The 25,363-nt window shown below is 48.4% G+C and overlaps 1 protein-coding gene across 1 annotated transcript in view; it reads left to right on the top strand.

Moving 5' to 3' along the window:
- Positions 1-25,363, top strand: part of POLA1 (DNA polymerase alpha 1, catalytic subunit) — a 302,830-nt gene that overhangs the window by 27,955 nt on the left and 249,512 nt on the right. The window contains exons 15-22 of the mRNA XM_038757398.1: positions 671-825; positions 2,118-2,202; positions 3,182-3,243; positions 5,438-5,527; positions 9,164-9,280; positions 12,597-12,772; positions 17,885-18,014; positions 21,897-22,016. Of these exons, the coding sequence (XP_038613326.1) occupies positions 671-825; positions 2,118-2,202; positions 3,182-3,243; positions 5,438-5,527; positions 9,164-9,280; positions 12,597-12,772; positions 17,885-18,014; positions 21,897-22,016 (935 nt within the window). The remainder of the gene's footprint in view (positions 1-670; positions 826-2,117; positions 2,203-3,181; positions 3,244-5,437; positions 5,528-9,163; positions 9,281-12,596; positions 12,773-17,884; positions 18,015-21,896; positions 22,017-25,363) is intronic.

Below are 25,363 nucleotides of genomic sequence, written 5' to 3'. Positions count from 1 at the left end.
GTGCTTAGTACAGTGCTCTGCACACAGTAAGCGCTCAATAAATACGATTGATGATGATGATGAAAGGCACTGCTCTAAGCACTGGGGGTTTACAAGGTGATCAGGTTGTCCCACAGGGGGCTCCCAGTCTTCATCCCCATTTTACAGATGAGGTAACTGAGGCCCAGAGAAGTGAAGTGACTCGCCCAAAGTCACACAGCTGACAAGAGGCGGAGGCGGGATTAGAAGCCACGACCTCTGGCTCCCAAGCCCGTGCTCCTTCCACTGAGCCATGCTGCTTCTTTCAGTACAGTGCTCTCTTAATACTCAATAAATATCATCGGTCAATTGACCGACAGCTAGCCAGTTAAATTCACGGCAAAGTCCGTGCTCTTTCCACTGAGCCACGCTGCTTCTCTCAAGCGAATCAAGTCGGACGGGGCCCTCTCCCCATTTCCCAGACGGAGGGAACTGAGGCTCAGGAAAGGGAAGTGACTAGCCCAAGGTCGCACGGCAGACGAGTGGCGGATCCGGGATTGGGACCCACGTCCTGCTGAGTCCCGTGCTCTGCCCACTACGCCACACTGCTGCTGTTGGGAGCCGTGGGCCGGGCCCGACGGAGGCTGGACCGCCCGTTCCCACCGGTGTCCTGACGGCAACCTTGGCCTCCTCCCGCTCCCCTCTCTTTCAGAGCTCTTGAATCAGCCGGTCAGTTGGTGCAAAGTGGAAGCCGTGGCGTTGAAACCGGACGTGCTGAGCGTCGTCAAAGACGCGGCCCCGCCTCCTCTGGTCGTCATGTCGCTCAGCGTGAGGACGATGCAGAACGCCAAGACCCACCAGAATGAGGTGAGTCTGTCGGCCGAGTTCTTCGGGCGGTGCAGGCGGACGACGCGCTTTAAGAGGGACCCCGGCCTTGGTGGTCAAGCCCCGCCACGCTAACTCTTCCCCGTTCATCAATTTAATCGCATTTATTGAGCGCTTACTGTGTGCGGAGCATCGTACTAAGCGCTTGGGAGAGGACAGTACAGCAGTAAGCAGGCACATTCCCTGCCCACAACGGTCTAGAGAGGAGAGACAGATGTTAATATTAATTACAGATAGGGATATAAGGGCCGTAGGGCTGAAGAGGAAGGAGCCATAAAGCCCGAGGTTATATAGCAAACAAGTGGCGGAGCTGGAATTAGAACCCAAGTCCTTCTGACACCCAGGCTCTGCAGACTAGACTATGCGGCTTCTCTGGTTCCTACCCTGTCTGCGTGGATCTCCTTCCCACTACATCATCATCAATTGTATTTATTGAGCGCTTACTGTGTGCAGAGCACTGTACTAAGCGCTTGGGAAGTACAAGTTGGCAACATATAGAGACAGTCCCTACCCAGCGGTGGGCTCACAGTCTGAAAGGGGGAGACAGAGAATAAAACCAAACATACTAACAAACTAAAATAAATAGAATAGATGTGTACAAGTTAAATAAATAGAGTAATAAATACGTACAAGCATATATACATATATACAGGTGCTGTGGGGAAGGGAAGGAGGTAAGATGGGGGGGGATCGAGGGGGAGAGGAAGGAAGGGGCTCAGCCTGGGAAGGCCTCCTGGAGGAGGTGAGCTCTCAGTAGGGCCTTGAAGGGAGGAAGAGAGCTAGCTGCTGACAACTGGCGGAGCCGGGATTTGTATCCGTGACCTCTGACTCCAAAGCCTGTGCTAGAGATCCTCATTCAAAGACACCCCCCCACCCCCCACCCCCAAACTAAACCAGTAGTTAAAGTTAACGGGATCATACTCCCCGGAGACCCTAGCCCCTCCTCGACTCCATCTCCCGTTTTCCAGAGAGAAGTAAAAGACGCTTAGGCTCCATAGTGCAGTCATCCACTACATATCCAATGGACACTGTTCTCTACCATGCCAACAGGCCTCTGGAAGTCAAGGCCTTCCCGGATGACTTAACCAAATGACCAAAGCGCCTTACGTTATTTAATTATTTAGTTATTTACTCCTCTCAACACCCCGGCGAGGTAGGGTTCAGGTGTCATTATCCCCAATTTACAGCTGGGGAAACTGGGGGCTGCTCACTCTCATTGACTCTGGTGGCATCCGTGTGTGTTTAAATGGTTTTCATGGTGATCTCTCTTGTAGGTTATGGCCATGGCTGGTTTGGTTCACCACAGCTTTTCTCTGGATAAAGCCCCTCCTCAGCCTCCCTTTCAGTCTCATTTCTGTGGTAAGCGTCTGGCTCACGGATCCCAGAGAACCCATTCAAAGTAGAGTTCTTTTTTCCCTTTTTTTTCCCCTTCGGTTAAATTAGAAAACCTCCCCCTGTACCCCTCCCACCTCAACTGACGGATTTTCGCACCAATAGAGACAACTGGCTAAACGCTGTTGGGGATTTCTTTTTTCCCCCAGGCCTTTCGGTTTTCCTTTCAGTCAGAGAGGGCCGACGTGGCTTCGGGAGCTGTGACTCTGTGACCTTTTAACAGGCTTTTCTGTGCTCGCCGTTGGAGAGTTGACCGAGAGAGAAATGTCGTTTAGACAGGCCTGACTTTTCCTATCATCTACCTAACGCAGACACGCACACACTCTCACTGAGCGGGCCTGCCTTTCCCTATCATCTGTGTAACACCTCCGTCCCCCGCCAGCAATTCTGTGGGGTGGATGTTAGGTTGGTGATGGTGAAAGGCAGGCGTGCCTGTTGGGTGGTCTGTGTATGTGTGTGTTTTAAGTAGATGATAGGGAAAGGTAAGCCTGACGGCCCAGATTTTGTGGCTGGGGGCGGGTGTGTTTGTGTGTTAGTTGGCAAAAGACAGGCCTTCCCGGGGCGGGTATGCGTATGTTAGGTAATGGCGAATGTGTGTTGCCATCACAACCGGCAAATGACCCGAAGCCAGAGGCTCAACGTCAGACGGCTCCTTGAGCCCTCGACGTTTCCACCAGAACCAAATGGGGGCTTCCCTTCAGCTGGAGCCTGAGAGTTTTCGGCTAAGACGGGGCCGCGGACCCTTTTGAACAGGGTTGGGACGGCTTTCCTAGCCATGGCAGCGGTGTGCTCGACCCCCGGGACACCCCAAACGCCCCAGTTACCTCAGGGTCTCCTGACTCCGTTTAAGCATCAGTTGAAACGAGCGGAAGCGCGGCACGAGGCGGCTGTGTCGTCTCCGCTGTCTCCTCGACCGAGTCTCAGGTGGCTGTTATTCCCTCGGCAGCTGTCTCCAAGCCGAACGATTGTATCTTCCCGTATGATTTTAAAGAAGTCATCAAAAACAAGGTAACGGGCGTCTGTTGGCGGGCCTTCCGGCTGCTGGGTTTACGGGAGGGGCAACCCAAACGAGGCTTAATCGGAGTCGCGCGCCTCTCCTGGAAATCACATCCCCGAAGCCTGCCTCTTCCAGGAAGCCCTCCTGGATTAGTCCCACCTGTCGGCCACTCGGGTGTGATTAACAGAGACCTACAGTCCCCCACCCCTTGTCCCCCTCATAACTTATATCGGAGGACTCTAACTCCGAAACACAGGCCGCCCTCAATCCTATGGCAGTTGGTTTCTAAAAAGTTCATCAGGACGGTGTTCATTCACTCAGTCATATTTATTGAGCACTGACTGTGTGCAGAGCGCTGTACTAAGCGCTTGGGAAAGTACAATTTCCATCTATTTATTTACCTCTATTCATTTATTTTACTTGTACATATCTATTCTATTTATTTTATTTTGTTAGTATGTTTGGTTTTGTTCTCTGTCTCCCCCTTTTAGACTGTGAGCCCACCGTTGGGTAGGGACTGTCTCCATATGTTGCCAACTTGGACTTCCCAAGCGCTTAGTCCAGTGCTCTGCACACAGTAAGCGCTCAATAAATATGATTGATTGATTGGTTGATACAACAGTAAACAGTGCCATTCCCTGCCCAAAATGAGCTCACAATCTAGAGTTGTTGTACGTCGGGGCTGATCTCCAAACCATGATCCGATGCCCTATTCAGACCTTATAAATCTCCACAATCCTTTGCTTAGACAACTACAGATGACTGTAATTTTTTTTAATAGTATTTAAGCACTTGTTATATGCCAGGCACTGTACTAAGCGCTGGAGCGGTTACAAGCTAATCAGGTTGGGCGTAGTCCCTGTCCCACGTGGGCTCCCGGTCTTAATCCCCATTTTACAGTTGAGGTAGCTGAGGCCCAGAGTAGTGAAGTGACTTGCCAGCGGCAACACTAACTAACCTGGTAAATTGGTTTCTAACCCAGCGCTTAGAACAGTGGCACATTGGATGTGCTTAACAGATACCATAAAAAAAAAAGTGAAATAAAGAAATGTAGGTTGAAGGGAGTCTCTCGCACGTCCCCTAAAAACCCTTTTATGGCCAAAACCCTTTTTGTCACTTCCTCGCTAGGTCTGCGTCCCTAATTGCCTCTGAAATTGGAGAGTTCAAGGCCACCTTGAAAAATGATAATAATAATACTTATGGTATTTGTTACACGCTTAACTATGTGCCAGGCACTGTACTAAGCGCTGGGGTGGATACAAGAAGAACAGGTTGGACGCAGTCCCTATCCCGTGTGGGGCTCACAGTCTCAATCCACATTTTGCAGGTGAGGTAACTGAGGCCCGGAGAAGTGAAGTGACTGGCCCAAGGCCACAAGGCAGACAGGTGGCAGAGCCGGGATTAGAACCCATGACCTTCCGACTCTCAGTCCTGGGTTGTAGCCACTAGGCCATGCCCCTGATTCATTCATTCAGTCGTATTTATTGAGCGTTTACTGTGTGCAGAGCACTGTACTAAGTGCTTGGGAGGTACAAGTTGGCAACATATACAGACAACAATAACAATAATGGCATTTGTTAAGCGCTTACTATATGCAGAGCACTGTTCTAAGTGCTTGGGAGGGGAAACAAGGTAACGAGGTTGTCCCATGCGGGGCGCACAGTCTTAATCCCCATTTTACAGATGAGGTAACTGAGGCTCAGAGAAGTTAAGTGACTTACCCAAGGTCACACAGCAGACATGTGGCAGAGCCGGGGTTCGAACCTATGATCTCTGACGCCACTGAGCCACGCTGCTTCTCCCTACCCAACAGCAGGCTCACAGTCTAGAAGGGGGAGACAGACAACAAAACAAAAAATATATAAACAGAATAAAATAAATAGAATAGTAAATATGTACAAGTAAAGTAGAGTAATAGTGCCCTGATGGGGCACATAAGATGTCCCACTTAGCTTCCCTCCCCGAATCTTGACTCCGCACAATCCCCAATCGATCGAGTCATTCATTCGGTCGCAATTTTGAGCGTTTACCGTGTGCAGGCCACTGTACTAAGCGCTCGACCGGTCGATCGAATGTTGACAACGAGGCCGGGCCCGGCGTCGCGGTGGTCGGTGCCCGGGGAGCGGGGACGGGCCGGGGGCGGCCGAACCCCGAGGTGTCCGGGGACACAGCGAGTGACGGGCGGGCGGCTCTCCTCCGTTGTAGAAAGCGAAGATCGAGATCGCTGCCACCGAAAGGACGCTGCTGGGTTTCTTCCTGGCCAAGGTTCACAAAATCGACCCGGATGTCATCGTGGTGAGCAGGGGCGTGAGCCTCGTTTGTATTTTCGGAGAGGAGAATGAAGCGCCGGGAGGCGGAGGGCTTCAGGGTGACGCCGGGAGTCTCCCCAGGGCCCGATCGAATCCCGGAAGAGATCATCATCATCATCAATCGTATTTATTGAGCACTCACTATGTGCAGAGCACTGTACGAAGCGCTTGGGAAGTACAAATTGGCAACACATAGAGACAGTCCCTACCCAACAGTGGGCTCACAGTCTGAAAGTTCACGCTGGCCTCTCCGGACCGTTTCAGGACCCTTGCCCGGGGATATCATCATCATCATCAATCGTATTTATTGAGCGCTTACTGTGTGCAGAGCACTGTACTAAGCGCTTGGGAAGTGCAAATTGGCAGCGTATAGATATGCGTGGGTCACTTGAGCAACTGTATTTATTGAGCGGTTCCTGCGTGCAGGGCACTGTACCGTTCTTGTCCCTGCCCCCGAGGAGCTTGTGGTCTTAGGGGGAGGCAGTCATTAAAGAAAATTACGGAGGGGAACGAGAAGTGCTGTGGGACAGATGGCAGCGGGAAAGAAAGGCACAAGGATGTCTTGTTAGCTCACCTCCTCCAGGAGGCCTTCCCAGACTGAGCCCCTTCCTTCCTCCCCCCTCGTCCCCCTCTCCATCCCCCCCATCATCATCATCATCATCAATCGTATTTATTGAGCGCTTACTATGTGCAGAGCACTGTACTAAGCGCTTGGGAAGTACAAATTGGCAGCATATAGAGACAGTCCCTACCCAACAGTGGGCTCACAGTCTACAAGGGGAAGACAGAACAAAACCAAACATACTAACAAAATAAAATAAATAGAATAGATATGTACAAGTAAAATAAATAAATATTACCTCCTTCCCTTCCCCACAGCACCTGTATATATGTTTGCACATATTTATTACTCTATTTTACTTGTACATATCTGTTCTGTTTATTTTATTTTGTTAGTATGTTTGGTTTTGTTCTCTGTCTCCCCCTTTTAGACTGTGAGCCCACTGTTGGGTAGGGACTGTCTCTATCTGTTGCCAACTTGGACTTCCCTAGCGCTTAGTACGGTGCTCTGCACACAGTAAGCGCTCAATAAATACGATTGATTGATTGATTGTCGCAGGCGGGATTTTAATTGCTTTCAAGAAATGAAGACAGCGTGGAGAAGAGTTTATAGCACATCCCCCACTGTCCCACGAGAGACTGGGAGGGTCTTCGTTCATCAAGCGCTTAGCACAGTCCACAGTAAGCGCCCAGTAAACACGATTGAATGAATGAATTCATTCATTCTCAATCGTATTTATCGAGCACTTATCTGTGGATCCACTACCAGAACGATTGCAGATGGAGGTGGGGCGTTCTGGGAGAGATGGGTCCACGGCCTCGCTACGGGTCGGCAACGACTCGCCGGCAAAAGACAAGACAAGAGCTGTGTGCGAAGCACTGTACTGAGTGCTTGGAAAGTACAGTATAGCAATAAAGAGAGACAACCCCTGCCCACAGCGGGCCTGCGGTCTAGAGGGGGTGAAGACAGGCATCGATATAAATAGAATTATAGATCTCTACATATATACGTAAGTGCTGTGGGGCGGGGGCTGGGAGAAGAGTCTCCCCCTTCTAGACTGTGAGCCCACTTGGGTAGGGACCATCTCTATATGTTGCCAACTTGTAATTCCCAAGCGCTTAGTGCATGCTCTGCACACCGTAAGCGCTCCATAAATACGGTTGAATGAATGAAGAGCAGAGGGAGGGAGTCGAGGTGATGTGGAAGGGAGGGGGAGCTGAGGAAAAATGGTGCTTAGTCTGGGAAGGCCCCTTGGAGGAGGTGAGCCTTCAGTAGGGCTTTGAAGAGGGGAAGAGGTGAGTCCACAAACCTGTGCTTGGAGGGTGATTTATTCACTCATTCAGTGGTATTTATTGAGCGTTTGCTACGTACAAGAGCACTGTCCTGAGCACTTGGGAGAGTACAGCGCAATAGCAGACAGGTGCAGTCCCTCCCCATACTGAGCTCGAAGTCTAGAGGAGGAGACAGACATTGATAGAGATAACCAAATCAATAAATTCCCCAACCACAGTGAGCTTTGTCAGTCAGTCGTCCGTCACTGGTATTTATTGAGCTGCTTACTGGGTGCAGAACACTGCTCTTGGGTGAGTACCATAGGGCATTGATCTCGCTGTGGGCAGGGAATGTGTCTGTTCTATTGTACTCCCCCAAGCACTTAGTAATAATAATAATAATAGTAGTAATAATAATAATAATAATGATAAGCATTTATTAAGCGCTTACTATATGCAAAGCACTGTTCTAAGCGCTAGGGAGGTTACAAGGTGATCAGGTTGTCCCACGGGGGGCTCACAGTCTTCATCCCCATTTTACAGATGAGGTAACTGAGGCCCAGAGAAGTGAAGTGACTTGTCCAAAGTCACACAGCTGACAAGTGGCGGAGCCGGGATTTGAACCCGTGACCTCTGACTCCAAAGCCCGGGCTCTTTCCACTGAGCCACGCTGCTTGTAGAACGTTCTTGTTTTGTTTCGTCTGTCTCTCCCCCCCTAGACTGTGAGCCCATTGTTGGGTAGGGATTGTCTCTCTCCGTTGCCGAATTGTACTTTCCAAGCGCTTAGTGCCGTGATCTGCACACAGTAAGCACTCAATAAATATGAATGAGTGAATGTTCCGCACACAGAAAGTGCTCAATAAATATGATTGCGTCGACTAGAGGGGGAGACAGATCTTAATAGAAATCAGTAAGTCTCGACATCCCACCCCACCCCTTTGGATCTGGGATTCCCGGGCCCAAGTTGGGCCAAGGGCCCCGTCGGCAGCGCCCGCCTTCTGAGCTTTTCACGTCTCCTTATTTGCAGCTGGGGTGTTGAGCATCCTGGTGGCCAGCTCAGTTCCTTGGGGGAACCAGTTTGGTCCGGTCTGTTTCCCCCCCCCCAAATTCCCAGGTGGCGGCTCCAACTTGGCAAAAGGATACAGCCTTGGCAGAAGGATACAAATTGGGGCCGTGGGGCCTAGTGACATTTCGACTTTTAGACTGTGAGCCCACTGTTGGGTAGGGACTGTCTCTATATGTTGCCAATTTGTACTTCCCAAGCGCTTAGTACAGTGCTCTGCACATAGTAAGCGCTCAATAAATACGATTGATGATGATGATGATGATCGAGGGCCGTGAACGTGTGACCTCTTTTTGGGTTTGTTTGGTTTTTGGTTTGTTTTTGGAAAATAGGGCTTCCATTGTTTAATACATCGCCACGGTGTCGTATTAGGGAAGCCTGGGCGTTTGTCGGATTTTTGAAGAGATTTAAAGCTCCACTTGTCGGGGACCGCCTGGCCCGAAACTGCAAATGAAGAAGCACTCTGAAATCTGAATCAATTACGACGCTCCCAAGTTTATTCCAGTCATCTGCTGAGCGGGCTCGTTAATGTCAGGGCTAATGAGCGCCGCAGATGAATCAATCCCCCTTCCCCTCCGCCCCCAGAAGAAGGGGCTTCAAGGCTCGGGTGCCGTCAATTAGAGCCCCCAAAAGGGAAGGGGAGGTGGGGGGGGATGATCACATGCGTATGAAGGCCTTGAACGGGCCTCTGTGGTAACCTCCCCCGCCGTTTCCTTCTCTTACCAGGGTCATAACATTTACGGATTTGATCTGGAGGTGCTGCTGCAGAGGATTAACGTGTGCAAAGTCCCATACTGGTCCAAGATTGGGCGGCTGAAGAGATCCACCATGCCGAAGCTTGGGGTAAAAGCGCGGTCCCTCATTCCCAAGGATCATAAGCATCACGCGGGCTTTGTTCACCTCTTAGTATGGGCCGGGCACTGTACTAAACGCTGGGGTACTTCCCAAGCGCTTAGTACAGTGCTCTACACAAAGTAAGCGCTCAGTAAACACGATTGATTGATTGGAAAGACGCGAGATCATCAGGTCCCCCACGGGGCTCACGGATTAAGTAGGAGAGACATCAGGTAGCAGACGCCCATTTTGCAGGTGAGGGAACTGAGGCCCAGAGAAGCAAAGGGACGTTCCCAAGGTCACACAGTGGGCTCGTGGCGCAGCCGGGATTAGAACCCAAGTCCCTTGTTTTCCAAGGCTGGTCTCTTGTCACTAGGCCACACTGCCTCTCTTGATCTAAGGCCCTAATCTAAGGGTGTCTACGAGGAATGAACCGCTTTGCTGAATAGGGCCACTTGTGGTTGTCTTTAATTATAATAATAATGACTGTGGTATTCGTTAAGCGCTTGCTACGTGTCAGGCACCGTACTAAGCGCTGGGGCAGATACAAGCAAATCGGTTTGGACGCTTCTCCCCCCACCCCCCTTGTCCTCTAGCTTTTTTCACGTTTATCGTGAGAAGTCTTGTCACCGTATAAAATAGGAAATCAATCAATCAATCGTATTTATTGAGCACTTACTGTGTGCAGAGCACTGTACTAAGCGCTTGGGAAGTACAAGTTGGCAACGTATAGAGACGGTCCCTACCCAACAGTGGGCTCACAGTCTAGAAGGGGGAGACAGAGAACAAAACCAAACATATTAACAAAATAAAATAAATAGAATAGATATGTTCAAGTAAAATAAATAGAGTAATAAATATGTACAAACATATATACAGGTGCTGTGGGGAAGGGAAGGAGGTAAGGTTGGGGGGGTGGGGGGGCAAATCAACGAAAGGTTCAGGAAACCACAGACAAAAACGATTTTTTTTTGTACCTCGCCCCTATTCAGCGACTCGAGGTGGTCAAATGTCAGTTCATCATCATCACCATCATCAATCGTATTTATTGAGTGCTTACTGTGTGCAGAGCACTGTACTAAGCGCTTGGGAAGTCCAAGTTGGCAACATATAGAGACAGTCCCTACCCAACAGTGGGCTCACAGTCTAAAAGGGGGAGACAGAGAACAAAACCAAACATACTAACAAAATAAAATAAATAGAATAGATATGTACAAGTAAAAAAAATAAGTAGAGTAATAAATATGTACAAACATATATACATATATACAGGCGCTGTGGGGACGGGAAGGAGGTAAGATGGGGGGATGGAGAGGGGGACGAGGGGGAGAGGGAGAGGGGGAGAGGACGAGGGGGAGAGGAGGGAGACGAGTCAGTTCTTTCACAAGTTTCTTTTTTGTCTTCCCCCTTTTCATTTCCCTTCTGTAATTACGCCAACATTTTCTACCTGGGGATTTCGGGCCTGCCTCGTCTGGTTTTTCGAACAGCCTTTCGGGGGTTCTTTTCGTTTGGGTTTTAGGACAGCGCGGGGGGGGGTTTGTGCCGAGGGTGCCGCGTCCTCACTTCGGACCCCTCAGAATCAATCAATCAATGGTATTTATTGAGCGCTTACTGTGTGCAGAGCACTGCACTAAGCGCTTGGGAAGTCCAAGTTGGCAACATATAGGGACAGTCCCTACCCAACAGTGGGCTCACAGTCTAAAAGAGTGGGCCCGGAGCTGTCTGAGTGGAGAGGGGGTGGGCTTGGAGATTGCCGGGCGACCCCAGAGGCAGTCACGGTCTTGGTTTGTCCCTAAGAGTGTGGTATTAATAGGGAGGAGCAGTGTGGCCTAGTGGAAAGACCCCGAGGTCATTGAGTCAGAGGACCCGAGTTCTAATTCCAGGCCTGCTGGGGGACCTTGAGCAAGTCACTGAACTCAGGGCCTCTGTCACCTCATCTGTAAGACAGGGATTCAATACGTGGTTTCCCTCTTATTTAGACGGTGAGCCCCATCTGGGACGGGGACTGCATCTAACCTGATTAACTTGTGTCCACCTCAGGGTTTAGAATAGTGCTTGACACCTAGTGAGTGTTTAAAAAAAAAAATACCCTAATTAATGTGAATAATAATAGTACGAGTAATAATGGTATTGTTTGACACCACAGTATTTGTTTGTGGTATTTCCTGGTGGTCTCTCTTCGACCTCCCCCTCTCCCTAGATCTGGTTTATCAGCTGGGACCTGAGGGGGAGTCTTGCCAGATTTTTTTTTTCCCCCAGCTAGTCTTTTAGACTGTGAGCCCACTGTTGGGTAGGGACTGTCTCTATATGTTGCCAATTTGTACTTCCCAAGCGCTTAGTACAGTGCTCTGCACATAGTAAGCGCTCAATAAATACGATTGATTGATTGATTGAGAGGGTGTGGCTGGTCAGGCCTTTTAGGGGTGGGAGTCTCTCCTCCCTTGGCTCTCTACCCATCCAGTCTCTAGCAGAATCTCTTCTTCCTACCCTGGAAATATATCATTCATTCATTCATTCAATCGTATTTATTGAGCGCTTACTGTGTGCAGAGCACTGTACTAAGCACTTGGGAAGTCCAAGTTGGCAACATCTAGAGACGGTCCCTACCCAACAGTGGGCTCACAGTCTAGAAGGGGGAGACAGATAACAAAACAGAACACATTAATAAAATAAATAGAATAAATATGTACAAATAAAATAGAGTCATTCATTCAATCGTATTTATTGAGCACTTACTGGTTACATATCAGAAGTGTCAACAGGTGAGGATAAGAATTAAACAAGAATACACGCCTATAGAAACCCATCATTTCTCGTTCTGACCGAAATGGATTTCCTGTCCTTTTTTTTGCCCTGTAAAACCATCCACCGCCTTAAATCACTCCAGTCGGAGGGAGGACGGATTCCCTTCGAGCTGTTTCTGGGTTGGGGGGACTCCTTCCAGCCCCAGAAGCAAGAAGTAGAGTAGCCTAGAGCGCGATCCTCGGTGTCAGAAGGTCATGGGTTCTAATCCCGGCTCCGCCACTGGTCTGCAGTGGGACCTCGCGCGAGTCCCTTCAATTTTCAGGGCCTCGGTTCCCTCCTCTGTAAAATGGGGATTAAGGCTGGGAACGCCATGTGGGACAGGGATCGTGTCCAAAGCTTGCGCCCACCCCAGCGATAAGTACAGTGCCCGGCGCGTCGTAAGTGCTGAGCCATCAGTGTTGTTATTGGGTGGTCCTTCCCATTCATTCATTCAATCATTTATTGAGCTCTTACTGTGTGCAGAGCACTGTACCAAACGCTTAGGTGAACCTCTGTATTCTCCCCTTCCCCGCGGGCCTAGGGCCGAGGGGGTTTTGCGGAAAGGACGGCGGCCTGCGGCCGGATGATCTGCGACGTGGAGGTCTCCGCCAAGGAGCTGATCCGCTGCAGGAGCTACCACCTGTCGGAGCTGGTCCGCCGGATTCTCAAAACGGAGAGGGTGGCCATCCCTCCCGAAAACCTGCGGAACCTCTACAGGTAGGGAGCGGGACCCCGCTAGACCCGAAGGTGGTGGCGGGCCGGGAAGGGGTCTGTTCTCTGGGAATCGCCCCAACCGCTTAGTACAGCTGTCTGCACAAAGTAAGGGCTCAGCAGACTCCAGCGGTCGCCCCTCCGCCTACTCCGTTGGCTGCAAAGCAGGTCATCCCCTTGTCGTCCATCCATTCAATCGTATTTAATGAGCGCTTACTGTGTGCAGAGCACTGTACTAAGCGCTTGTCCCCTCCTAGCTCACCTCGCTGATCTGCTGCTGCAACCCAGCCTGCGCACTTGGTTTCTCGGGTGCTCACCTTCTCACTCTACCTGGATCTCGCCTCTCTCGCCGCCGACCTCTCGCCCACATCCTACTTCTGTCCTGGAACGCCCTCCCTCCTCATATCCGACGGATGATTGCTCTCCCCCACTTCAAAGCCTTATTGAAGGCCCATCTCCTTCAAGAAGCCCTCCCTGACTGCGCCCTCCTCTTCTCCCTGTCCCTTCTGCGCCGCTCTTACTTGCTCCTTCTTTCATCCTCCCTCCCCTCTCCACAGCCCATATGGATATATCTGTCATTGATTGATTGATTTCTACTAATGTCTCCCTTCTAGACTGTGAGCTCGTTGCGGGCGGGGAACGTGCCTGATGCTCTGTCGGCCTCTCCCGAGCGCTTAGTACAGTGTTTCCACGCAAATAAGCGCTCAATAAAAACGGTTGAAGGGGTGAATAAATATGATCGAATGAATGACCGAATGGCTACCTAAGAGGCGAGCTTGTGACTATCAAGCCTTGGGCGGGGAGAGCCGCTCGCCTTGGGGTCTGCCGGCAGAGATGATTTAGGCCCAGAGGAGGGAATCATCTTTGTTCTGAAGGCCCGAGGGTTTAATAATAATGATGATGGCATTTGTTAAGCGCTTACTATGTGCCAAGCACTGTTCTAAACGCTGGGAGTTACAGGGTAATGAGGTTGGCCCACATGGGGCTCGCAGTCATAATCCTCATATTACAGATGAGGTAACCGAGGCACGGAGAAGTGAAGTGACTTGCCCAAAGTCACGCAGCTGACGAGTGGCGGAGCGGGATTAGAACCCACAACCTCTGACTCCTGCTTCGAGGCAGAGTTGGGGCTCAAGGCAGTGAGCGAGAGAGGGAGAGCCGAACTCTTCTCGCTTTCTCACCGCCCCTTTTTCTATTTCTCTTCAAGTGGTCACTTAGGCCTGGATTTTCTTACCGGGCTCAACTCCCCCCGACTATATTACATTAACTCCTCTTCCAAGAGGAATTGAAAGCTGTCTCGAAAGAGGGCCAATTTAAAAATGCACGAAAAAGTATTCTTTGAAAGGTAGGTGTTAGGCATTGATTTTTCTGAAGGTTAGCGTATCTTTAGCTCCCTGGCCCTTAATTTACCTTAATTTATTTTATTTTTTTTTTGGTTCAGAAGTTGGTTTACCTATTGTGGAAATTTGAAAAAGGAGCGACCTTGGGCGAAATTATTTCACTCTGGGACTTGGGTCTCGGCTATTTCAGGGTCCGTGTCAGAGGTGACCCTTCCTTGGGAGAACTTAATTTACCTTAATTTTTTTTTTTCCCTGTTCCAAAAGTTGGTTTACCTATTGTGGAAATTTGAAAAAGAAGCGACTTTGGGCAAAATTATTTCACTATGGGACTTGGTTTCGGCCATTTCAGGGCCCGTGTCAGAGGTGACCCTTCCTTGGGAGAACTTAATTTACCTTAATTTTTTTTTTTCCTGTTCAGAAGTTGGTTTACCTATTGTGGAAATTTGAAAAAGGAGCGACCTTGGGCAAAATTATTTCACTCTGGGACTTGGGTCTCGGCTATTTCAGGGTCCGTGTCAGAGGTGACCCTTCCTTGGGAGAACTTAATTTACCTTAATTTTTTTTTTCCCCTGTTCAGAAGTTGGTTTGCCTATTATAGAAATTTGAAAAAGGAGCGACCTTGGGCGAAATTATTTCACTCTTGGACTTGGGTTTTGGCTATTTCAGGGTCTGTGTCAGAGGTGACCCTTCCTTGGGAGAACTTAATTTACCTTAATTTTATTTTTTACCTGTTCAGAAGTTGGTTTGCCTATTGTGGAAATTTGAAAAAGGAGCGACCTTGGGCGAAATTATTTCACTATGGGACTTGGGTTTCGGTTATTTCAGGGGCCGTGTCAGAGGTAACCCTTCCTTGGGAGAACTTAATTTACCTTAATTTTTTTTTTTTCCCTGTTCAAAAGTTGGTTTACCTATTGTGGAAAATTGAAAAAGGAGCGACCTTGGGCGAAATTATTTCACTCTGGGACTTGGGTTTCGTCTATTGTAGGGTCCGTGTCAGAGGTAACCCTTCCTTGGGAGAACTTAATTTACCTTAATTTTTTTTTTCCCTGTTCAAAAGTTGGTTTACCTATTGTGGAAATTTGAAAAAGGAGCAACCTTGGGTGAAATTATTTCACTCTGGGACTTGGGTTTCGGCTATTTCAGGGGCCGTGTCAGAGGTGACCCTTCCTTGGGAGAACTTAATTTACCTTAATTTTTTTTTTTCCTGTTCAGAAGTTGGTTTACCTATTGTGGAAATTTGAAAAAGGAGCGACCTTGGGCGAAATTATTTCACTATGGGACTTGGGTTTCGGCTATTTCAGGGGCCGTGTCAGAGGTAACCCTTCCTTGGGAGAACTTAATTTACCTTAATTTTATTTTTTCCCTGTTCAGAAGTTGGTTTGCCTATTGTGGAAATTTGAAAAAGGAGCGACCTTGGGCGAAATTATTTCACTCTTGGACTTGGGTTTCGGTTATTTCAGGGGCCGTGTCAGAGGTAACCCTTCCTTGGGAGAACTTAATTTACCTTAATTTTTTTTTTTCCCTGTTCAAAAGTTGGTTTACCTATTGTGGAAAATTGAAAAAGGAGCAACCTTGGGCGAAATTATTTCACTCTTGGACTTGGGTTTCGGTTATTTCAGGGGCCGTGTCAGAGGTAACCCTTCCTTGGGAGAACTTAATTTACCTTAATTTTTTTTTTTCCTTGTTCAGAAGTTGGTTTACCTATTGTGGAAATTTGAAAAAGGAGCAACCTTGGGTGAAATTATTTCACTCTGGGACTTGGGTTTCGGCTATTTCAGGGCCCGTGTCAGAGGTGACCCTTCCTTGGGAGAACTTAATTTCCCTTAATTTTTTTTTTTCCCTGTTCAGAAGTTGGTTTACCTATTGTGGAAATTTGAAAAAGGAGCAACCTTGGGTGAAATTATTTCACTCTGGGACTTGGGTTTCGGCTATTTCAGGGGCCGTGTCAGAGGTGACCCTTCCTTGGGAGAACTTAATTTACCTTAATTTTTTTTTTTCCCTGTTCAGAAGTTGGTTTACCTATTGTGGAAATTTGAAAAAGGAGCGACCTTGGGCGAAATTATTTCACTATGGGACTTGGGTTTCGGCTATTTCAGGGGCCGTGTCAGAGGTAACCCTTCCTTGGGAGAACGTAATTTACCTTAATTTTTTTTTTCCCCTGTTCAGAAGTTGGTTTACCTATTGTGGAAATTTGAAAAAGGAGCGACCTTGAGCGAAATTATTTCACTATGGGACTTGGGTTTCGGCTATTTCAGGGTCCGTTTCAGAGGTGACCCTTCCTTGGGAGAACTTAATTTACCTTAATTTTTTTTTTCCCCTGTTCAGAAGTTGGTTTACCTATTGTGGAAATTTGAAAAAGGAGCGACCTTGAGCGAAATTATTTCACTATGGGACTTGGGTTTCGGCTCTTTCAGGGGCCGTGTCAGAGGTAACCCTTCCTTGGGAGAACTTCTTTGCCCCTGACCCGAAGAGGCGTCACCTTTCTTTTAGCACCTTCTTTTGGGTGAGGGGCAGAGCCCGTTGCAGTGCATTGAGAAGCAGTGTGGCTCTGGAAAGAACATGGGCTTCGGAGTCAGAGGTCATGGGTTCTAATGCCGGCTCCGCCACGTGTCCGCCGTGTGACCTTGGGCAAGTCACTTCAATTCTCCTAGCCTCAGTTACCTCATCTGTAAAATGGGGATGAAGACCGGAAGCCCCACGTGGGACAACCTGATCACCTTGTAGCCCCCCCAGCGCTTAGAACAGTGCTTTGCACTTAGTAAGCTGCTTAACAAATGCCATCATTATTAATATTATTGAGAAGCAGCGTGGCCTCAGTGGATAAGGAACAGATGGGGAAGCAGTGTGGCTCAGTGGAAAGAGCCCGGGTTTTGGAGTCAGAGGTCATGAGTTCAAATCCCGGCTCTACCAATTGTCAGCTGTGTGACTGGGCAAGTCACTTAACTTCTCTGTGCCTCAGTTACCTCATCTGTAAAATGGGGATTAAGACTGGCAACCTGTGGGGCAACCTGATCACCTTGTAACCTCCCCAGCGCTTAGAACAGTGCTTTGCACATAGTAAGCGCTTAATAAATGCCATTATTATTATTATTATCTGGGTGTCAGAAGACCCTGGGTTCTAATGCCATTTGTCTGCTGTGGGACCTAGGACCGGTCACCTCACTCCTCTGTGCCTCAGCTACCTCAGGGGCAGGATGGGGATTAAAAATCCGTGAGCCCTGTGTGGGACGTAGACTTGGTCCAACCTGATTAGTGTGTTTCTACCCTAGCGCTTAGTACAGTGCCTGGCACATGGTAAACGCTTGACAAACGCTATTTAAAAAAGAACAAAAAAGCCCCCCATGGCGGCGGTAGCCAAGGAGTTCCCCGTCCACAATTGTTTTGCACATTTGCCTGGAGCGCCTTCCATCCTCAAATCCTCCAGACGCTCCCTCTCCCCAAAGCCTTATCGAGGGCACATCTCCTCCAAGAGGCCTTCCTTGACTAAACCCTCCTTTCGTCTTCTCCCGCTCCCTTCCGCGTCTCCCTGACTTGCCCCCTTTATTCATCTCCCCGCCCGGCCCCACACCACTTACGTCCGTATCTCTCATTTCTTGATTTATGTCTGTCTCCCCGCCCCTAGACCGGAGGCTCGTTGTGGGCCGGGAATGGCTCGTTGTGGGCCGGGAATGTCTGTCCTCTCCCGAGCGCTTAGTCAAGTTCTCTGCACCCTTTAAGCGCTCTCTCTGTAACGATCGAATGAATGAATTTTCCTGACGGTCTGCTTTGGACTCCCCAGCGATTCCCCTCACCTGCTGTACCTGTTGGAGAACACCTGGAAAGACGCCAAGTTCATCCTGCAGATCATGTGCGAGCTGAACGTCCTTCCGCTAGCGCTGCAGATTACCAACATCGCGGGAAACGTAATGGTGAGCTCCTTCTGGACGGGGAACGTGTCCGGTTAGCGTTCTGGCGTTCTCTCCGCTTAGTGATAATAATAATAATAATAATGATGGTATTTGTTAAGCGCTTACTATGTGCTAAGCACTGGGGGGGGGGGGTACAAGGTGATCCGGTTGCCCCACCTGGGGCTCACGGTCGTAATCCCCGTTTTACAGAAGAGGGAACTGAGGCACAGAGAAGTGAAGTGACTTGCCCGAAGTCACACAGCTGACAATTGGTGGAGCGGGGATTTCAATCAATCAATCAATCGTATTTATTGAGCGCTTACCGTGTACCAAGCGCTTGGGAAATACAAGTTGGCACCATATAGAGACAGTCATCATCATCATCATCAATCGTATTTATTGAGCGCTTACTGTGTGCAGAGCACTGGACTAAGCGCTTGGGAAGTACAAGTTGGCAACATATAGACGGTGATCATCATCATCATCATCAATCGCATTTATTGAGCGCTTACTGTGTGCAGAGCACTGTACTAAGCGCTTGGGAAGTACAAGTTGGCAACATATAGAGACAGTCCCTACCCAACAGTGGGCTCACAGTCTAAAAGATTGATTTGAACCTCTGACTCCAAAGCCCGGGCTCTTTCCACTGAGCCACGCTGCTTCCCTTGCTCTGCCCTCAGTAAGCGCTCAATAAATAGGATCAAACGGGTGAATCTAGGCCCGCTGCCGGGACCGGGGGAGACTTCCTTTGGGTTCGTGGGCATTTGCATTATTTCGGGGCGGGAGCCTCTGTCTCCCCCTTCTAGACTGTGAGCCCACTGTTGGGTAGGGACCGTCTCTATGTGTTGCCGACTTGCACTTCCCAAGCGCTTGGTACAGTGCTCTGCCCACAGTAAGCGCTCAATAAATACGATTGATTGATTGATTGAGTCTGAGTCCGGCTAGGTACAATCCGGGGAGGAGTGTAGAGAAACAGCGTGGCCTGATGGATCGAGCCCAGGCCTGAGATTCAGAAGGTCATGGCTTCTGATCCCTGGCCCCGGCACTTGTCCGCCTTGTGACCTTGGGTTAGTCACCTCACTTCTCTGGGCCTCAGTTCCCTCATCTGGAAAATGGGGGTGAAGACTGTGAGCCCCATGTGGGACAGGGATTGTGTCCAACCTGATTACTTTGCCCAGCACTTTGAACAGTGCAGGACACACCGCAAATGCTTAATAAATGCCATCAGTATTATTACTTCCTGGCAAAGACCAACAGATAGAATTGGGTGAATATCCAATCTCTAATTCCGTTTATTTATGTTAATGCCCATTTACTTGCTTTGATGTCCGTCTCCCCTCTTCTAGACTGTGAGCCCGTTGTAGGCAGGGATTGTCTCTGTTGCTGAATTGTACTTTCCAAGCGCTTAGTACGGTGCTCTGCAGATTACCCCCCCATCTTACCTCCTTCCCTTCCCCACAGCACCTGTATATATGTATATATGTTTGTACATATTTGTTACTCTATTTTACTTGTACATATCTATTCTATTCATTTTATTTTGTTAGTATGTTTGGTTTTGTTCTCTGTCTCCCCTTTTAGACTGTGAGCCCGTTGTAGGCAGGGATTGTCTCTGTTGCTGAATTGTACTTTCCAAGCGCTTAGTACGGTGCTCTGCAGATTACCCCCCCCATCTTACCTCCTTCCCTTCCCCACAGCACCTGTATATATGTTTGTACATATTTGTTACTCTATTTATTTTACTTGTACATATCTATTCTATTTATTTTATTTTGTTAGTATGTTTGGTTTTGTTCTCCGTCTCCCCCTTTTAGACTGTGAGCCCACTGTTGGGTAGGGACCATCTCTATATGTTGCCAACTTGGACTTCCCAAGCGCTTAGTACAGTGCTCTGCTCACAGTAAGCGCTCAATAAATACGATTGATGATGATGATGATGCTCTGCACACAGTAAGCGCTCCCAGACTGAGCCCCTTCCTTCCTCTCCCCCTCGTCCCCCTCTCCATCCCCCCCATCTTACCTCCTTCCCTTCCCCACAACACCTGTATATATGTATATATGTTTGTACATATTTATTACTCTATTTATTTATTTATTTTACTTGTACATATCTATTCTATTTATTTTACTTTGTTAGTATGTTTGGTTTTGTTCTCTGTCTCCCCCTTTTAGACTGTGAGCCCACTGTTGGGTAGGGACCGTCTCTATATGTTGCCAACTTGGACTTCCCAAGCGCTTAGTACAGTGCTCTGCCCACAGTAAGCGCTCAATAAATACGATTGATGATGATGATGATGCTGCTGATGCTCTGCACACAGTAAGCGCTCAATAAATACGATTGAATGAATGAATGAATAAATCATCACAGCAGTATATCTAAGTAAGGAACTCGGGGCCGTGGATAAGTTTCACTCATGACCGTAATCTCGCATCCACCCGGGTTCATAGTACGGTGCCTGGCACATAGCAAGCGCTTAACAAATATAACTATTATTATTATTATTATTATTATTGTTATTATTATTATTATTATTATTAGAAGGACCTGGGTTCTAATCCCAGCTCCACCACCTGTCTGCTGTGGGACCTTGGGCAAGTCACCCAACTTCTGGGCCTCTGTTACCTCATCTGTAAAATGGGGATCAAGATTGTGAGCCCTCTTTGGCACAGAGAGTGCATCCAACCTGATTACCTTGTGTCTACCCCAGCGCCGCACATAGTAAGCGCTTAACAAATACCACACTTACCATCATCGTCATTATTAGTAATTACTATTATTACGTGAAATGCCGGGAAAGCTGGCTTCTCTTTGGATTTCGGACAGGGTAAAAAAAAAAATAATGGGGAGAATGGTTGAAATTTGGCTGAACTTTTAAAAATGGCTCCTTTAAAGTTGGGCAAGTGTCTCTCCTGCTGGAATAATCTAGGTAAGAGTGAAGTCCGAGCATTAATAGACCATTAATATACTGTTTTCAGAACTCTGAATGAAATTGCTAAAGAAAGCCAAGGCCCAGTCATGAGAAATAGAGGCCTCGATAACAGAGCCCGGGCCTAGGAATCTAAAGGACCCGGGTTCTAAAGCTGGCTCCTCCACTTGGCTGTGTGACCTTGGTGAAGTCACTTCCCTCTTCTGTTACCTCACCTATAAAATGGGGATGAAGACTCTGATCCCTACGTGGGTCAGGGACTGCATTCATTCATTCAGTTGTATTTATTGAGCGCTTACTGTGCGCAGAGCACTGTACTAAGCGCTTGGGAAGTCCAAGTTGGCAGCATCTAGAGACGGTCCCTACCCAACAACGGGCTCACAGTCTAGGAGGGGGAGACAGACAACAAAAGAAAACATGTAGACAGGTGTCAAAACTCTTAGAAAAAGTAGAAGTATAGTTAGTCACATCAGTAATAAAATAGAGTATTAAACATGTACAAGTAAAATAAATAGACTAATAAATCTGTACAAATATATACAATAATAATAATAATAATGGTGTTATTTAAGCGCTTACTATGTGCAAAGCACTGTTCCAAGCGCTGGAAGTTATTTTGTGAGTATGTTTGGTTTTGTTCTCTGTCTCCCCCTTTTCGACTGTGAGCCCACTGTTGGGTAGGGACCGTCTCTATATGTTGCCAACTTGTTCTTCCCAAGCGCTTAGTCCAGTGCTCTGCACCCAGTAAGCGCTCAATAAATACGGCTGATTGATTGATTGATTGGAAGTGCTCCAACCTGTTGAGCTTGGATCCACTCCAGCGCTTAGTACAGTGCCTGGCACATAGTAAGCGCTCAACCAATACAGTAAAAGAGTAGGATGGAAGGAGCGAACACCTTGAAATGGAATTGTGGAAATGGGTTGGTGTGGTGGTGGTTCTGGGGTTTGACGTGGCGTTTTTACTCCTCTTCCATAGTCAAGGACCATGATGGGAGGGCGCTCGGAACGCAACGAATTCCTGCTGCTTCACGCCTTTTACGAGAACAACTACATCGTGCCCGACAAACAGACCTTCCGAAAACCTCAGCAGCGACTGGTGGGTCTAAATTACTTGCACGTGTGTGTGTGAGAGAGAGAGAAAGAAAGAAAAAGAAAAAAAGGAAGATATGTCCTTTTTATCCCTACGCTTTTGTTCAGGCAAATCAGATTCCAGGGCATATTTCTTGGGTGGGATACCGTTGTTGGAGAACTTAGGGTGTCCGGAAGCCCGGGCCATAATCGTGATCTGCCGGGAACTGCGTAGGTTTGGGGGGCTTCTTTTCTTCCCCGTTCACTTGAAGCAGATGGACAAAGTCTTCCTGGATTGAAGGAGGGATCAGTTAGCGGTTCCTCTTTTACAGTCAATCAATCAGTCAATCAGTCGTATTTATTGAGCGCTTACTATGTGCAGAGCACTGTACTAAGCGCTTGGGAAGTACAAATTGGCAACACATAGAGACAGTCCCTACCCAACAGTGGGCTCACAGTCTAAAAGACTGTAAGGTCTAAAAGACCTTACACTGTAAGGTCGTCACGGCCAGGTAACACATCTACCCACGCTGATATATTAGTCTCGCTCAACCGTTCAGCACTGTGCTGTGCACGCGGTGAGCGCTCAATAAATACGACGGGTTGATGGGTTTTCCGAGGATGAGGTCAGAGCGGTGCCGCTGCCGGGATCAGCATCCCGTCTCCCAGGAAAGTACCCAAAGTGCGGTCATCATCATCATCAATCGTATTTATTGAGCGCTTACTATGGGCAGAGCACTGTACTAAGCGCTTGGGAAGTACAAGTTGGCAACATATAGAGACAGTCCCTACCCAACAGTGGGCTCACAGTCTAAAAGGGGGAGAAAGAGAACAAAACCAAACATACTAACAAAATAAAATAAATAGAATAGATATGTACAAGTAAAATAGAGTAATAAATATGTACAAACATATATACAGGGGATGGGGATGGTTAGAAACAGCCAAGTCGCCCCCAGGCCCTGGGTCAGCCAGACATCTGAAAATTAATGCACAAGGTCAATCAGAATAAATTAGTAGAACCATACAGCCAAAGTGGAAATAGATAAATAACCCTAACCCAAGCCCCCCGCCAACAGAAAATGAACAGAGAAACCCCGAAATGGTCTCCACTCACCCATCTGCAGGAAGGAAAGGTGCCATTCAGGGTTTTTTGGTTTTTTTAAGACCCTGGAACAGTTGTATTTTTTTTTGTGAGGAAAATCGTATGCGTGAAAAGGGAGAGGAAGCACCAGGACACACAAAGTATCTGGAACTTACTATTTTCCAGGGGTTGTTGAGGAACAGCTACGTCTCCCGAGGGTCAAAGTCAAAACATATCTTCCAAAAATGTAATTTTTTGACTCGCCCCCGCTATGGCTCAGAGCATGGAGATTTCTGCTTGGCATCTCTACCCTGTAGCAGAGGCAGCCGTTGTGAATGTTTTGATTCCGTCGCAGGCGGATGGGCCAGCTATTGCTACACCAGAAACAGCAGATGTTCTGGCGCGAATAATAACGATAGCCGTGTTCAGTGCCTTCTACGTGGCAGGCACTGTACTAAGCGCTGGGGAAGATACAAGGTGATTGGGTTAGACACGGTCCCTGTCCCATGTGGGGCTCACAGGCTCAGTTCTATCAATCAGTCAGTTGCACTAATTGAGCACTGACTGGTTGCAGGGCACTGTACTAAGCACTTGGGAGAGGACAGTAGAACAAAGCTGGCGGGTTCCAAAAAAGTCATTTAATCCCCATTTTGCAGATCAGTCAGTGAGTTGTAGTAATTGTACTTAGTGAGCCCACTGTTGGGTAGGGACTGTCTCTATATGTTGCCAATTTGTACTTCCCAAGCGCTTAGTACAGTGCCCTGCACATAGTAAGCGCTCAATAAATATGATTGATGATGGTGCACTAAGCGCTTGGGAGAATATAGCAGAACAGAGTTGGTAGGCATATTCCGGGGCAGGTATTTAATCCCCATTTTTCAGAACAATCAATCCGTTTTCCTAATTAATAATAATAATAATGATGGTATTTGTTAAGCGCTTACTATGTGCAAAGCACTGTTCTAAGCACGGGGGGAATACAAGGTGATCAGGTTGTCCCACGTGGGGCTCACAGTCTTAATCCCCATTTTACAGGTGAGGTAACTGGGGCACGGAGAAGTTAAGTGAGCTGCCCAAAGTCACACAGCTGACATTTGGCAGAGCCGGGATTTGAACCCATGACCTCTGTGCGCAGAGCACTGAACTAAGCTCTTGGGAGAGAGTACAATATAAGGGAGTTGGTAGACTGGAAGCGTATGATATACCAGGGGGATCTTGCAGTCTGTCGGTGGGGTGGGGGTGGGGGGTAAGCTTAGAGGTGAAAGGCAACGACTTTGGAAACTGAGGCACTGAAGACTGCCAGAGAGTTTAAAGTTTTGGTCCACCCCCTCTTTCGACACACGCATCGGCTTCCCAACCAAAACCCGACACTTGGCTCCTGGGAGATGGAAAAGATTCCATCTTGGAGTTCCAGACACTGGTGGGCTTTTTTTTTTAAAATGATATTCAGTACATTCTATGTGTCAGGCACTGTACTAAGCGCCGGGGTGGACCCAGTCAAATCGGGTTGGACAGGGTCCCTTGTCCCAGCTGGGGCTCACAGTCTCCGTCTCCGTTTTACAGATGAGGTAACTGAGGCACAGAGAAGCGGGCTGCCCAAGGTCACCGAGCAGACAAGTGGCAGAGCCGGGATTAGAACCCACGACCTCTGACTCCCCAGTCCGGGATCTATCCACTAGGCCACGCTGCTTCTCTGGTACTTAGGTGCAGTTCAGGGGTTTGGGTTCAGTTGACTGTTGAGAAGCAGCGTTGCCCAGTGGCTAGAGCCCGGGCCTGGGGGTTGGAAGGACCTGGGTTCTAATCCTGCCTCTGCCACTTGTCTGCTCGGTGACCTTGGGCGAGTCACTTAACGTCTCCGTGCCTCAGTTCCCTCATCTGGAAAATGGGGATGAAGACTGCGAGCCCCGTGTTGACGTGGACTGTGTGTCCAATGTGATCAGCTTATATCCACCCCAGCGATCAGGACAGTGCTTAGTGCAGTGCTCTGCACACAGTAAGCGCTCAATAAATACGATTGATGATAACAGTGCCTAGCATTTCATTCATTCAGTCGTATTTATTGAGCGCTTACTGCATGCAGAGCACTGTACTAAGCGCTTGGCAACATATAGGGACGGTCCCTACCCACGTAGTAAGGGGTAAACCAATCCCATTAAAAAAAAAAGATTGGCAAGAAACCGACGGGTCAAAACTTCCGCAGAGTCCACTGTGAAGAGGGCTTCCTTCCACTGCGATTTCATGTTCCAAAAGAGGTGGGGGAGGGATCGGAAATATCCCGGAGGATCTCGCCA

This window comes from Tachyglossus aculeatus, chromosome 15 (assembly GCF_015852505.1).
Source record: "Tachyglossus aculeatus isolate mTacAcu1 chromosome 15, mTacAcu1.pri, whole genome shotgun sequence".
Lineage (NCBI taxonomy): Eukaryota > Metazoa > Chordata > Mammalia > Monotremata > Tachyglossidae > Tachyglossus > Tachyglossus aculeatus.
Note: the sequence above shows the minus strand (reverse complement) of the source record. Positions and strands in the feature narration are given on the sequence as shown.